Source organism: Eucyclogobius newberryi, unplaced genomic scaffold (genome assembly GCF_026437365.1).
Source record: "Eucyclogobius newberryi isolate DKJ021-1_F unplaced genomic scaffold, fEucNew1.0.hap1 SCAF_9, whole genome shotgun sequence".
Taxonomy (NCBI): Eukaryota; Metazoa; Chordata; class Actinopteri; order Gobiiformes; family Gobiidae; genus Eucyclogobius; species Eucyclogobius newberryi.
Window position 1 is genome coordinate 21,650,499 of NW_027316532.1, and position 16,498 is coordinate 21,666,996.

General features: G+C 41.5%; 2 protein-coding genes across 4 annotated transcripts in view; one reads left to right on the forward strand and one right to left on the reverse strand.

Annotated features, from left to right (window-relative positions):
- The window catches only part of rfx2 (regulatory factor X, 2 (influences HLA class II expression)), a 40,195-nt gene extending 34,279 nt beyond the window's left edge, over positions 1-5,916 (forward strand). For 2 of the 3 annotated variants that reach the window (XM_072439075.1, XM_072439076.1), the window contains exon 17: positions 2,521-2,692. In XM_072439075.1, the coding sequence (XP_072295176.1) occupies positions 2,521-2,642 (122 nt within the window). In that variant the 3' untranslated portion in view covers positions 2,643-2,692. Of the gene's footprint in view, positions 1-2,520 lie in introns of all 3 variants that reach the window. The other variant, XM_072439074.1, reaches the window with a different exon arrangement.
- Positions 5,917-5,945: 29 nt separating this feature from the next.
- fcho1 (FCH and mu domain containing endocytic adaptor 1) overlaps positions 5,946-16,498 on the reverse strand; it is a 75,958-nt gene continuing 65,405 nt past the window's right edge. Inside the window, exons 20-27 of the mRNA XM_072439081.1 lie at positions 15,698-15,896; positions 15,510-15,624; positions 14,811-14,966; positions 14,586-14,718; positions 12,790-12,986; positions 10,190-10,254; positions 8,611-8,778; positions 5,946-7,351 (exon numbers count right to left, since the gene is read on the reverse strand). Of these exons, the coding sequence (XP_072295182.1) occupies positions 7,323-7,351; positions 8,611-8,778; positions 10,190-10,254; positions 12,790-12,986; positions 14,586-14,718; positions 14,811-14,966; positions 15,510-15,624; positions 15,698-15,896 (1,062 nt within the window). The 3' untranslated portion in view covers positions 5,946-7,322. The remainder of the gene's footprint in view (positions 7,352-8,610; positions 8,779-10,189; positions 10,255-12,789; positions 12,987-14,585; positions 14,719-14,810; positions 14,967-15,509; positions 15,625-15,697; positions 15,897-16,498) is intronic.

Below are 16,498 nucleotides of genomic sequence, written 5' to 3' on the forward strand. Positions count from 1 at the left end.
ACACTCAGACTATCAGCACAAGAGCTCCACAGGGCTGTGTACTGTCTCCTCTGCTCTTCTCCCTATACACAAACTGCTGCACCTCCAGCCACGACTCAGTAAAACTAATGAAGTTTGTGGACGACACCACCCTCATCGGGCTCATCTCAGACGGGGATGAGTCTGTCCACAGGAGGGAGGTGGACCGGCTGGTGTCCTGATGCAGCGGTAACAACCTGGAGTTCAACGCCCAGAAGACGGTGGAGATGATCGTGGACTTCAGGACAGTCACAGCCCCCCAGCCCCCCCTCACTATCACAGACTCCCCCATCTCCACTGTGGACTCCCTCCACTTCCTCAGCACCACCATCACCCGGGACCTCAAGTGGGAGCTCACCATCAGCTCCCTCATCAAGAAGACCCAGCAGAGGATGTACTTCCTGCAGCAGCTGAGGAAAGCAAAGCTTCCAGTGGAGATGATGGTGCAGTTCTACACGGCCATCATTATTTTAACTTTATTTACTTATTTTTTATATATCTGGTAGCTCCTCACTGTTCATTGTTTTGTATTCATTGTTCAATGTTTTGTTGTTTGTGTTGCACCAGGACAAGTTCCTATGTTTGTGAATTTTGTCCATTGACAAATGGCAATAAATCTCATTCTAATTGTGATTCTGATTCCACTAATAAAAAAGGTTGATTTAAAGTTACTTCTATGTTTTTATGATAAAACAACAAACAAAAAATATATCGTTCATACCAATTTATTGCTCAGTTTTTGGACTGCGGGGCAAAGGTTTGACCGGCGTTTCCGCTATTAAAGGAAAACGTTTCTAATAATGTCGCTGTCGAGCCCTGGACACTGGACGTTTAAGAACTGCGCTGCGTTCCCGCTTCAAACGCTCGTCCTAATGTAATTCCTTTGATTTGCGTTTCCTTTTTGTTATTTAAAAACACTGGAGCGCCTGAGCGACGCGCCCGCTAATCACAAAGTACGGCCTTATTTTGAGTTCATCCCACGCTCTGTCCGGCTGCTGTCAATCACACGGAAAACACGGCGCAGAAAACACGGCGCTCTCGTCTCGTGCGGTTAATGACATTTGAACACAGTGGAGAGATTTGTGTTTGTAATAGTTGATGATCAGCAGCTGAAATGTCACTTTTATTTGTGTTAAATGCCAATGATTAAAAGTCCGTCTTGTTCACGTTCATCAAATTACCATTGAAAGAAATAAAATGCTCTCAAACAATGATTGATCAATATATAAGAAAAAAAGTGATTTATTTGATATAATATTTGTTTGAAACTTTTTTCTTTCTCTTTCTTTACAAGTTATACCACCAAGAATAATCAGATAATGGTCCGTTTATCAAAATGTGGGTAATCTGATTTGTTTCCTGCGCATGTGTTAATGATGAACGTAAAGTAAAAAGTAAAAATACATTTAACATTTTAACGTTGTAAACTGTTAAAGAAACACTGAATTCCTGTTCCAAACTCTGCTTCTTAAACTTGTTTTTATGGTTGTAGAATGATTAAGTTACGTCTCTAAACTCATCACGTTTCACCCAGAAGCACATTTTTTTGGGAATAATTGCGGTAAAGTGGGTGGAGCTAAGGGGAAGGTGAACTCGAGCCTCAAATGCAAAAAAACTATACAGGATCGAACTCGGACTTTCTTATTTCTTTTCTTTTTTTCAACATTTTCAAATATAACACGTAATGTACAGAGCAGAGAGCAGTAGACAAAAAACAGCAAATGAATAAAAGAACCCAATTAGCACAGGACACATAAAGTGCACAGTCCCCCTGCCATTCACTGACTGTCACAGCAGCACAGGTGAGGACTGAGCTGAAGAGGATTAAAGTGAGGAAGGCAGCAGGACCTGATGGCATCAGCCCCAGGCTCCTTAAGTCCTGCGCAGATGAACTGTGTGGAGTTATGGAGCATGTCTTCAACATGAGCCTGAAGCTGAGGGTGGTACCACAGGTCTGGAAGACCTCCTGTCTGGTACCTGTGCCCAAGACACCGCGCGTCAAAGACCTCAACAGCTTCAGGCCAGTGGCTCTCACGTCCCACCTGATGAAGACACTGGAGCGGCTAGTCCTGGACCACCTCCGTTCCACCGTGAGCTCAGCCATGGACCCGCTGCAGTTTGCATATCGGTCTGACATCGGAGTGGAGGACGCCGTCATCTCCCTGCTGCACCGCTCTCTCTCTCACCTGGAGAAGCCTGGCAGCTCTGTGAGGATCCTTTTCTAGATAAAGGCTCATCTTATCTTGCACCATTAAACAAAGAAGCGTTAAAAAACTGTCCCACCTGGTCCAGAGTTTGTGATTTCTTCCATTTTCCGTACGTACATTATGTCCATCAGGTCCTCGGGTTGAGTCGCAGATTATGATGAAGCCAGAAGTTCGCTCCAAATGTGACGATCGTGTCCACGGCAGGAGTTTTGAGGCCCAAATACAACTCTTGATCCAAAATGAACTAAATCCTCTTCTCGTTCTCAACCCTGTTCTTCTCGTTCTTCCTCCCCAGACGCCTCCTTCTCAGACGAGATGAGCGACATGGGCAGCGACGCCGACGCCTCCCGCGGTCCGACCGAGCCGGCCGTGAAGCGCGAGCGCATCGACTTCACTCACCCCATGCAGGAGATGTGAGCGTGCAGCGAGGCCTTCTCACCAGCAGGGGGCGTCTGCAGCACCATCGTGTCCGTCGCGGCTGTGAACCACTTCCTGTGCAGTTTCTTTTCTCGTGCGTGTGTTTTTCGTTTTTCTCGTGGGTGTTTTGAACTAGCCGTGCCATAGTGTCATTGGAGTGCCTTAGGTCGCTAACAAACAAACAAACAAACCACGCCCGCAGATGTCCACGAGCTCAGCTGTGCCTCTACCGCCGCATGAATGTATCAAATCTAAAAAAAAAACACAGACGATCGAAACGAGCACCTTTTCTCACAGGTTTGGTGTTTGCAGCCGACCACTCGCCCAAAGGATCTGTTTATCTCTCTCTCACCCTTTCTTTCTGTCACGCTGTCATTCTGTCATTCTGTCACTCTGTCACTCTGTCATGTCACTCTCTGTCATTCTGTCACTCTCTGTCACTCTCTGTCACTCTCTGTCACTCTGTCACTCTGTCACTGGTGGCTGGTGGTGAAGATTATAGTAAGGGCTATTTGACATGACTGTTTTTTTTTTTTTTTTTTTTTAAATTGAAAAATGTTCAAAATTGAATATTTAACATTGACTGTATGGATACATATTTTAAATCCACATTTACAATTGAATTAGACACTTTTGATTGTGATTTGATTGATTCCCCATTGCTTTTCTATGGGGCGCTTTTCAAACCGCCCCACGGGAACAAGGCTGCGCCACGCGGCAGGCCGCCCGGCGTGCAGACGTATAGATATATATATGGATATATATGATTATTTTACACATTTAAACTAATAAGAATATAAGATACTTCTGAACAAATTATATTGTTTTTAAACACAAAAAAATGTACATACTTGGGGGCGGCGCCCTTGATGCAGCCACCGCTGGTCTCCAACCCTTTCACTCTCTGTCACTCTCACTCACACTGGGGCAGTTTGGGGCTTTATTGTCGCCGGCCCTCAGACCGGCTCCTTGGCCTCCTCTGGGACCTCAAAGCCCCAGGACAGAGTCTAGTGCTTTTAACCCGTGTTAGACGTCAGTGCTTCAATAATACCTCAGTGGATTCTATGCTGTGCTCCTTTAGCTCCTTTAGACATTTTAGGCGAGTGTTGACGATGTAGCCATGGAAAAAGTCCTTTTGTTTAGATGTAAATAGTGGTCGAGGACCTGAAGCAGCCGCAAACACTTTCAACTCTTTATCCTGACAGTGAGGCACAAGTTGTAGCAGTGTGTTTTTAAATCACCAAAATGAGCTTTTTATAAGTGACGACCAAAAACCAGTTGGTTCTAGTTTAGAGGTGGGACACAGAATCAGTTTGTGGTTGTTTTGGAAATGTAAAGAGAAGAAAAAATAAAAATTGATTTTGCTTTGTTTTCTAATTGTGAAGACAATTTTAAAAGGTTGCAAAAAATTTTGATTTAACAAACTGGCAGCGTCATCTGTCATAAGTCACATTTCTGCACTTTTACGCTCAATTCTCAAGTTTTGTGTGATAATTGAACATTTACAAAGGTTCATCTTTGCACATTTCTGGATGAATATCGTCATGGAAACGCCTGGATTCACTTCAGAACAACTACACCTTAATGAGTCAATAAAACGCCAACAAAGACTTCTTAATTCACGATGTACAAACGTTTTAAGAAGTCACTAAACCTGAACCGCTCTTAATAAACGCTCTGTCCATCGTGAATCAAGCCGTTTGTGCGTCGTCATGGCGTCGTTTGTGCGTCGCCATGGCGTCGTTTGTGCGTCGCCATGGCGTCGTTTGTCATTTGTGCGTCGTCATGGTGTCGTTTGTGCGTCGTCATGGCGTTTAAACATGTTCAGGATCCATCAGACCCACCTCTATTCTAGTCGTCTTTATTCAGGCCAAGAAGAAAAAATGGTGTGTTTCCGGTAACCCGACCGACCTGGATTTCACAATAAAGGAAACCCGACCTTAAACATTTTATGGCATATTTACTGGCCGTACGTTTCGAGAATGTCAATTTGTGAGAGCGAATCCACTAGCTGCGGGAAAAAAATCATCTGTGGGGATCGTAAGATATGAAAATCGCCGCACTTTTGATACTAAAAAGTCGTCTGCAAATGGCTCTTTTCCTGTAGTATAGATGTAGAGAATTATTTTATTCAATATCTGCATACCAATAACGCCACTTTAATGCAAAGCGCTCACTTCTGAGGAAAGAAAACAGTCAGCAAAACCTGTGCGAGGATTTTAAAATATGAAAAAAAAAATATTAAAAAAATTCGACCGACCTGAATTTTTTCAATGTTACCGGAAACACACCATTTCTTTTTGGCCTTGACAAAGTGAAGGCGTCGTCCACAGTCTCTCCTCCTGCGGTGAATGGATGTACTTTAACTGTCCATAATAATAATAAATCTATATATATATATATATATATAATCTATCTCGATGTAGACGTGTACGTGGCCCGATTCCTCCGTCAGAAACCTTAAAACGCGGATCGATCGGCCGCTTCGACATAAAAGGGATTTATTCACTTTCTATTTATGCGAGCGACTTAAAACGACGTCGCTCCGTCTAACTTCCGTCCCGCGGTCGCCGTAGCTACGGAATAATCTTTTTATTTATCCTGTAACCCGTGCCTGTCGCAGTACCTTCAAGTGCTTTGGGATATTTCTTTGTGTACTGCTCGTTTTGTAAAAGCTGTCTCTAGATATTTTTGGCCGGTAATTTTTTACGGGACTAGTCTGCGTTCTCACTTATTTTTGTGCATTTTTGGATTACACTTTAGACTAAAAACAGGAGGAACGTACGTTATAAATGAATAGTTGTATTTTGTACTTGGTCACGTAATAAACTGTGTAAAAAAAAAAAAAAACGACAACAATGAAACACTTTCTTTCTTTATTGAAACGTCACAAACAGATGTACAAACAGCAGCTCTAACTCTTTTAACAGTATTTACACGGTGTAAAAACACTACTTACAATAATGGCGGTTTGTCCAGTGTTTGCCACGCGCGGATGCCGTTCTGCGCTCGCGTTCACGTCCGTGCATTTTCACCCAGAAGTGCTACGATGTGCGTTGCTACGGTAATGATAACGAGTGCTTTTTATCACGTTTTACTGATTGTTTCACTTTTGTTACTCAATATCTAGTGACTTAACAGGTTTTTAGAGGAACTAAACAAAGAATTTACCGTATTTTCCGGACTATAGTCTTGTCTTTTTTCATAGTTTTGGCAACTTATACTCCAGAGCGACTTATTTGTGATATTATTTGTTATTTTCACACTTGCAACTGCATTTCATACTGCAGTGCAACTTATATATGTTTTTTTCTTCTCTATTATAATTTTTTTGGCTGGTGTGACTTATACTCCCGAAAATACGGTAAATAATATTCTTGAATTTGTCTATTTTTTGCATGTTTTATGACAAAAATCAGATGACGTGCATCAGAAGTAACTGTAACGTGGCATTTTAATACTTTAATAACTCTAGAAATAAATAATTAGATTTTTGCTGTTTTGATGATTGTATTTCATATTAAGTGGTGGTTTGACAATGAAATACTGTTGTTAAAATGTATTTGGTTCTTAAAAAAGGGTGAAATATGGCAGAATATCACATGTTATGGATCACAAAAGCGAGAAAGTGACTTATTGAGTCGATGTGAAGAACAATCAGTTTTAGGGCTCAATATTTAACTTCTTTCTTTACATTTATAAAAGTCTATCGATCACGATTGTCCAGCTTCAGTGATGTAAAGACGTTTCACTGTTGCCATCGTTTATCCTGATATTTTCTGTAGAAATATAATACAACAATAATAATAAAAAATAAATACAATAATAATGTTTAACTTCGTGTGGGCGTGGCCTACGTTTATTAAAGGCGGTATGGACGATTTTTTGGCGATTTGAGAACGCAGGCGGAAGTGCGCATGCGCACTCCCCCGTGCGGACTGATACAACACACACGTGCGTTTGTTTATTAGCGCAACGGAGCGCATCGGATCTCTCGTCTCCTGTAGATTTCTGTCCACTTCTGCGTCAGCTCGAACTGTCTTTCTCCGTCTTCGTTTTGCCCCGTACACTGAGGGAACTATATTATGATAGATACATGCGCTTAGGCACGCGGAAACGTGGGGACGAGCCTGACGCGGCTGCAGGTGAGCGATAGGTGCGTTTTATGATTGATACGTGGCAGGACAAATGATTTATCCACGCCACGAGGAAATATGACAACAAATTTGCTGAAAAAAAATCGTCCATACCACCTTTAAGACTAATTCAGACTTGGTAACCGCTTAATTAAAGGGTTAGAAGTTTTAATTAAGCACGCTTCATCGTCATTAAAATTGTAGTTATTATAAAGTGATGCCAATAAACTAATATATTATTTTCTATCTATTATAATTGCACCTTTACTCGTTTATTATGATCTATTATTGCTGCTAAACTTTATATAATACTTTCTCTTACATTCGACATACATTATACTTCACGGTCAAACGTTTTGAAGTGAAAATGCAGGAATGTGGACGTGAGCTCGAGGCAAAGGCACAAGATCTGATTTAAAACTATAAATAGCTTTAAGAGGGTTTTTGTTTGAGGAAAGGCAGAACGACAGAAGTTAAATGAGAGATAATAGTGTGTGAGGAAAGGAAGTGCCCAAAGTCCTTCAGTGTGTCGCCACGGCAACGCTCAGAGGGAACATCCAGCCATGTACTTCCCTGTTCAAACAAACAAACATGAACGTTTTACATCGTTTTTACTCATTACACTAAATAAAATGACAGATCTATTTAAAGGTTTGTCAAAGAAATGTAAAAAATTCCAATGCAGAGGCAAAAGTGACAAGATTTCAATAGAAAAACTGGGATTAACCACAAAATATAATAAAATACCGTATTTTCTGGACTATAAGTGGCACCGTAGTATAAGTCGCACCAGCCAAAAAATGCATAATAGAGAAGAAAAAAACACAAGTTGCACTGGAGAATGAAATGCGGCCAAAACTATGAAAAAAGGTTCGACTTATAGTCCTGAAAATACGGTATTACAAATCCAGGTGGTTTTGTCAAACGAGAACCACATTTAAACACGTTTAAATGTGTTTTACGTGATTTGTTTATTGAATAGAGAATGTGACAGACACGTTTATGTTTTACTGGACAAATTTCACAGAGAAGTTGAGACTAGTTCTTTCCTTCTGTCTGCAAATATATTACGCACTTTAGGCCGCAGTTATTTTATTACTTGGTTTACGGATTTTTAAATGAAATAATGAACAGGCGGACGAAATATAAATATAATTTCAATTTCAAAAGATTTTTTTTCCCGGGTTTTCCCAAAAGGCACCACGGGAGGGGAGGGAGGGGGAGAGGGAGGGGGAGACGCAGCGCGCAGGTGAATGTTACAGTAGATTTAGCGTGTTTTGCATTGGTAGAATTGACGCTTCTAAGTGTGCAGCCTTAGTTACGGCAAAACACGCTGGAGAGAATGTGGTGAACGGGTTCAAACTGAGTGTTTGTGATATAAGGAGTTACCACAGCGCACAGAGACGGGTGCACGCGTCTTATGCTCTCTAAGACCCAGCTGCTCCATCACAGACTCACTTGACGCTATTTTGCGTTGTCGGCGGTACTTTATTTTACTTTATTTATATTGTAGAAATCAATAATCTAAGTGCGGCGGATCCGTAAACCAAGTAATAAAATAGCTGAGGCCTTACCACAAATTAATTATTTGCGTTTCACAAAAAGTATAAAGTTAGTTTTTCTTTTACTATTTTTTGTGCCATTTTAGCAAATCTTTTTTAACTTAAAATGTATTTAGCTGTTGTCAGTGTTTTATGGTTTAGGTCACATTGCCTCAGGGATTTGAACATTTTGATGACATTCTAAAGGGTCTATTTGATGAAATGTTACACTGTAGAGCTTTAACAGGCCCAGTCCACTCCAGGAGGACTGAGCTTCACACGGTCACTCACCTGTAGCAAATCTCTTCTTGACCAGTGACATTCGATATCTGCTGCCGACCAGCTCCAGGTCCATCCCGGACAGAGAGGCCCCGGAGCCCACGAACTGCACGGCTAGACTCGGAGCGGGGCCCTGAGGAACCTCCAGGCACTGCCAACTCGCACACAGGGTCCCAGAGCCTGAGAGAGGGGGACGAGAGAGGGATGTGAATGTACACGGCAGGGATGTACATGTACACGACAGGGATGTACATGTACACGACAGGGATGTACATGTACACGACAGGGATGTACATGTACACGACAGGGATGTACATGTACACGACAGGGATGTACATGTACACGACAGAGATGTACATGTACACGACAGGGATGTACATGTACACGACAGGGATGTACATGTACACGACAGAGATGTAAATGTACACGACAGGGATGTACATGTACACGACAGAGATGTACATGTACACGACAGAGATGTAAATGTACACGACAGGGATGTACATGTACACGACAGAGATGTACATGTACACGACAGAGATGTAAATGTACACGACAGGGATGTAAATCAAACATGGGGAATCTGTGTTTCAGTTTTATGCAGCTAAAATCCGGAACATTCTTCCTGAAGATGTGAGACAGGCTTCTACTCTGACAATGTTCAAATCTAAAACAGCTTTGTGGCTGTGGTTTTAGTCTCAGGATGAAGTGGATGTCACAGTTTTGAAAGAACTGTGACTGTCACACTTTAAAGCGAGCGCTACAATTAAGAACATAATGATATACCATAAAAATACTCTAATTACCACTTTCTCCACTCGTCTCGGCTCAAGGTGAAAACTCGTACAAACCAGTCAAACTATAATCTTTGTGAGACATCGAGACCTTTAAAATAACTTGATATATCAACATTAGTCAGAATTACTGGATAAATGGAAACAAAAATATATGCTGCACCGATTAATTTTTAACTATTTTACAGATGTTTTACAGCTTAAGTCAAGAATCGTGCCTCGTGGTTTTGAAAATAGAAAACAACAAATGCACAGTAAACATAAGATTCAGGTTACAAAAAAAACTAAAAATAAAGAAATAAAAAGAAATAATGTAATCTTAGCGAGAAAAAGAGTAAAACATGTAATTTAAATGGAATCTATATCATTAAAATACGTTGTTTCATGTCTTTATCTGAATGATTATGAAAGTTTGATTTGATAAAAGGATAAATAGATTATAGTTCATTCAAAAATCACAAATTAGAATGATCTTGGTCTTTATCTGAATTACTACAAGATCACATGGTAATATTAAAAACACTACTTATATTTTCTGTCAAAAAGTAAAGTTTAAAGTATAAAAAAGTGTCAAATAAATAAATAAATAAATGTAAACGTGATACAAACAAAGACAGTGGAAATATTAAGTAAAAATGTCATAAAATAATGAAGAATTTAATTAATAATACACTTTATTTGTGAATATGACCATTTTTACTACATTTATTTGGTTGATAAAGTATAAATGTATAGTCGTGTCGTTTCCCTCCGCGCCTCCGAGTGGCGCTGTGGCGGGTTTCGTCCTGTGAACTTACCTTTGCTGTGATTGGTCGGCGATAGATTTGGCAGTTTCCACAGCAGTCGTCGTTCCTCCGCGTTCCTGTGCGAGCAAAACACCAACGTCACAACTTGACTCGCGTTTGTAAAAGCGAGATGATCACCATGACGACGACACACTCCAAGTCCAGGTACATTTCAAATATTATAACCGTCATAATAAAGGTCAAGACTTGTTATAAATAATATCAATAATACAAAAGCAAGTAAAAAATGAATAAAAATTGCAACGAAAATTGGCCATTTTCGCAAAACCGAGCGGCTACTTCCTGTTGCCTTAAAAATTCGGAGCTCCACTTCCTGTTCCGTGCGTTCCTTATGGGGAATTAGTCGAGTCTTGCTAAAATAAATCAATAATTAATGAACACAACACAGAGTTCCAGATTGATAATCACATCTATGTTGATAAAACTAAATGTTTTTCTCTAAGCTAATGCTAAAGTACAATAAATGTGATTACTGTATTTTCCGGACTATAAGTCGGCAAAAAATGCATAATAGAGAAGAAAAAAAACGCACGGGAGTCGCACTGGAGTATAAGTCGCACCCCGGACAAAACTATGAAAAAAGGTGCGGCTTATAGTCCGGAAAATACGGTAATAATGTTAAAACGACACCACAAACTGAACTAAACTTGCGTTCTTTATCACTTTATGTTATGTTATTTACTTTATGTTAACAAAAGTAAATGTTTTTCTCTAAGCTAATGCTAGCATACAATAATAAATGTAAATATAGCCGCAAGCGGCAATGATCGGCCCTTGCCACGCCGCCGCCATGCCGCAAGAGGAGGGGGCGCTAACGCGCCCCAATTGTCCTTTTATTACGCCTACTGCTGAATCTGTGACGCTCTCACATCTTCTCCCCTTTGTTTTACCATCAAAAAGCAATTTTATTTTGAATTCTTGGCAAAATGTGCGGCTTTGCCGCACAGACACCGTGACTCTTTGAATAAAAATGTGGATAACTTTTGATGGTCCACCCCTGAAGATGAGTCTCACCAAATTTCAGGTTAATATGTCTAAATCCCTAAGAGGAGTTGGTGAAAGTATAAAGTGTAAACATGTTCTGGCGATTTCCCCATTGGAATAACATGGAAGGTTTCGGTCATCGTTACGGCAAAGCCATAACAATTATGACATGGGTCTCATTGACTTTTTTGATGGGGATGCCAAAATTGAGTTGTGTGTCGAATTTCATATAATTTCGCAAAACTAAATATTTAACCTCCATATAAAATCTGTAGGGGGCGCTGTGGCGCCAAATTAATTTATTTCACTTCAAGTAGGTTTAGGGCAAAGAGTTTAACAACTGATTCTAATTTGACGCAATTCAGACTTTATCTGCGCAAACGGCAGAAATGTTAAATTTGGGAGATTTCTGAAATTCTAGCTACAATTTGTGGCTTCGCCGCTCAGAGACCGTGACAGGTATCAATGTAATTTGAATAACTTTTGATGTCCCACTCCTCAGTAGCATTTTCACCAAATTTCAGCTTTTTAGGGCCAACGCCCTGGGAGGAGTTCGTAAAAGTACGACGTTTGGAAAAACTCCCGAGTCATGCTTAGCCATTTTTGAAGGAATATGGCCGACATTTGGTTGGGCGGACGGCGTTGCCGTAATAATATTTTTTACTTCTCTTGTCACCATCTACCTCTGCGCCAAATTTCATGATTCTACGATCAGATTTTTTTGGGGTCATTTCCTATCTCTCAATGCATTTTTGGTACATTTGGGGGCGCTGACGCGCCAATTTTTTTAATTTTAGAAAAGGGAAATAGCCAGAATGTAGAGAGGCACGATTTTTAGAGGTGTGCAAATTTTTGTGACTTTTCGTCAATGTTCACTGGGTGAAAAATAGGGGGGTTGGTCCCGAGAAGAAAGAAAGAAGAAGAAAGAATAATATTCCGATGCGAAAACAATGTTTCCCATTTTTCAAATATCATAAACTATACATTTTCGCTTTCCTACCTCATGGTGTGGGTCCCTGGTCACTGACGGGTACTTTCGTTAATTTTGAGTGGGCTCCGCCCACTTTGTGTTTTTGGCCCTCTATACAGTAATAATGTTCAATTTTTGCATTACATGCTTATATGCACGGAACATGCAAGAGATGGGGAACGTATTCGTGAGCTACTTAGCGCAAATGAGTGCTTTACATTGGGATGACGACCCCGAATGTAAAGTGCTCGTTTAGTGCGAACTTTTGCACGGGCTTCGCCCGTTTACAACGGCAATGTTCCATTTTCCTACTACTAATTAGTATGCACGGGGCGTGCGTGAGTGAAGGAGTGCGTTAGTGAGTGTTTGGAAGTGGGCGAGCGCTTCGCGCTCGATTTCGTGCGCACTACGTGCTTTGCACGGCCTTACGAGAGTAATAGGCCTCTCGCCAGCTTGTGGCGCTCGGGCCTAATTAATAATGTTAAAACGAAACCACAAGCTGAACTAAACCCACATTCTTTATCATGTTTGTCTGTTTTATATGTAAGTTAGCGCTTGTTAGCCTTTAGCGTTAGCACCGCACGACGTCACCAGCAGAGTTTCAGCCCCGGAGGTCACAACAGCGCCGGGTCCTCACCAGGAGGCGGGCGGCTGACACTGCAGGTCCGTCGCCGCGTGGTCCAGGGGCAGCAGGACCTGGACGGCGGCGAGCTGGGTGGAGGGCGCGGTGGCGGGGCAGCAGTGGTAGTCCAGGGACACGCGCGTCACCGTCCCGCTGCGCTGGCACTCGGCCGAGAGGAGGAGCGGGGCGCGGCCGGGGTCCTGGGACGAGACCTGGGCAACAAGGGCGAGAGCTCAGGGGGTGATGGAGATGAACCTCCAGCTACATTCAGCATACAAACATACATACATACATACAAGCATACATACATACATACATACATACATACATACATACATACATACAAGCATACATACATACATACATACAAGCATACATACATACATGCATACATACAAACATACATACATACATACATACAAACACACACACACATACATACAAACATACATACATACAAACAAACAAGCATACATACATACATACACACACACACACACACACACACACATACGTACATACATACATACAAACATACATACACACAAACAAACATACATACATACAAGTATACATACATACATACACGCATACATACATACAAACAAACATAGATACATACACACACACATACATACATACACACACACACACACACACACACACACACATACATGCATACATACACACACACATACATGCATACATACATACATACACACACATACATACATACACACACACACACACATACAAGCATACATACATACAAGCATACATACATACATACATACACACACACACACACACACACACATACATACATACATACATACATACATACAAGCATACACACACACATACATACACACACACATACATATATACAAGCATACATACACACATACATATATACAAGCATACATTCAAGCATACATACATATATACAAACACACACACACACACACACACACAAGCATACACACACACATACATACATATATACAAACACACACACACACACACACACAAGCATACATACACACATACATATATACAAGCATACATTCAAGCATACATACATATATACAAACACACACACACACACACACAAGCATACACACACACATACATACATACACACACATACATACATACATATATACAAGCACACACACACACACACATACCAGTGAGTGATGAGAACAAATGATGAATGTGATGTCAAAACAGGCCAAAGCAAAGACAAGAACAAAGTCTTCATTTAAATTTGAGGATTTAACCTTTTTCCTCCTGCGGCTCCACGTTTCAGTCCTGAGCCCTGGTTTAGTCCTGGTTTAGTCATGCCAGAGTTAGACTTGGTTTAGTCCTGGTTTAGTTCATCATCATCATCATCATCATCATCATCATCATCATCATCATCATCATCATCATCATCATCATCATCATCATCATCATCATCATCATCATCATCATCATCATCATCATCATCATCATCATCATCATCATCATCATCATCATCATCATCATCATCATCATCATCATCATCATCATCATCATCATCATCATCATCATCATCTCTTTACACAGGTCAGTTTGTTTTATGTAAATTGTAATTGTTAATGTAAATAAAAAATAAAAAAAATAGACAAAAAAGTAAATATGTCGTTTTGACAACACTTTTCCCTCGTTCACTTTAGTCAGTGTTGAGCTGGTGAATCGTCATCACGCGTGACATGAAACACGACCTTCACATCGATATTCAAAGTCCACATTCTGCAGCGTAAACATGAGTCAGAAATGACATGTACTTGATATTTGATGAGGGCCACGTTGTAGTACGAGGCCTGAGGGTTAAGCTCCGCCTCCCGCTGCAGGTGGCCCTGGAGCGCCTGCATGTTGAACCAGAAGTCCCTGGTCTCCGGGTCGCTCTGGGACGGATCGCTGGAGACAACAACAACAACAACAACAACAACACACAGTGAAAACGCGGCCACGCCCACAAAGCGCGACCGGATTTCGACCCGGAGCCCGACCTGAACAGCAGCTTCTGATTGGGCAGGAAGTGGTCGATGCGCGAGACGTTGACGAGCCGGAAGCTGAGCACAGGCACGTTTGGGTGAGCGCCGAAGATGCGGGTGATGCCGGCGGGAAACGACATGGTCAGGTCGCCCGTGATCTTCACCAGGCAACTGAAAAACAGTTTCTCGTGATATTATAGTGTAAAACATGTCATTTCTGCTCCATTTATCAATTAAAAAGGATCATAATTAAGCAGCAAAACGCTAATATCGAGCAACAGGAAGTCAGAAAAATAAATCGCGATTAAAGTAGTTTTGACTTGGTCGGGTTTAATACATTAATACAAGTGAAATATTTAACTGTATTCAAGACATTTTAGAAGATATTGTGACCGACTTTTATAAACAACACGTGAGTCGTTTTGTCCGCTCTGTTTTTTATTAATTTTAATTATTTAGTGCTAATTTATGGTTTTCTAGGTCTGTTTTTATTTGATTTAAGTGATTTTATTGCGTTGGTATCTCGCTAGTGTCTTGTTTTGCATTGTTTTCCGTCTTTGTGCAGGACTAGAAACTATTTTGTTGATAAAATGTGAACGTTAAATAAAAGGTATGTATTTGAATATCCTTATTTAAAGTGATTTTGATTAAACTAGACTAAAATAACCACTGTTTAAAGGACTAAACCAATCGTGGGTGTGTTCAGTTGCTGACCGATTGCGCTGTCCTCCTTTAAAGTAGGCGTTGATATACTCGGTGACGGCGGCGGCGACAGGCCACGCCTCCTGCGCGCTCAGCGAGATGGGACTGGGACCCCGGGACAAGTGCACTGCAAAAAACACGAGAGCGTTTAACTCCGGCACGCGCAGACGTGTGACCGGCGGCGTCGGGCGGAGGTTTACGTGGTCTCGGAGGGTGGTCCTGGTGCTGCTGGTACGGCAGAGGAGACGCCGGCCCCGCTCGACCCGGACTCGGGGCTCGGTGGGACCCCGCCCAGTCTGGCTCTCGGGCCGGAGGGCCCCACTCGCTGGGGGAGGAGGAGGAGGACGAGGTGAGGGAGGGGCTGGGGGAGGGGAGAGGCGACGAGCACAGAGAGCGAGACTGGAACCGACACAGAGAGAAGGGAATGAATGTAATACCAGGTTAAATCATTTTGAACACGTTTTGACTGTATTTGTGACACTTTCCCTGCACTTTTTCTGCCACCGTTTTGTTGAATGGCAGTTTAGTTCGATCGCCGCCTGCTGGTGTCAGTTGGGAGTGCAGCGTTTGAAAAGATAAAGCAGGCACATGGCTACATTTAAAGGAACAGTGTGTAGCTTTAGGCTCATTTATGTTCCATTTCAGTCCGTAAACAGCTCCATGTGGTCGAAGCCTGGCTCTCAAAGCTTCATTTATACTTTTTATACAGTTGTTTCAATGTCAAGGCTGTGTTCTTGTACATTATCACTAGAGGGCGCTCAAAGACATTTAGAGAATTGACCATAAAAGTGCAACTGGAAAAATAAACATGGCAAGGCCCACAGCAATTTAAAAAAAAAAAAGAGCAGAAAACAAGGTGAGAAACTGATTTGTTTTGCAGCTTCTTCTTGTCACTTTTTAAAAAGGTCAGTGCTGCCCCCAGTGGTCAGCATGTGTACAGCTGTGAGCAGAACCACAAGAGAAAATGACACCTGTGTAATTGTGTTAAGAATTAAAACCGT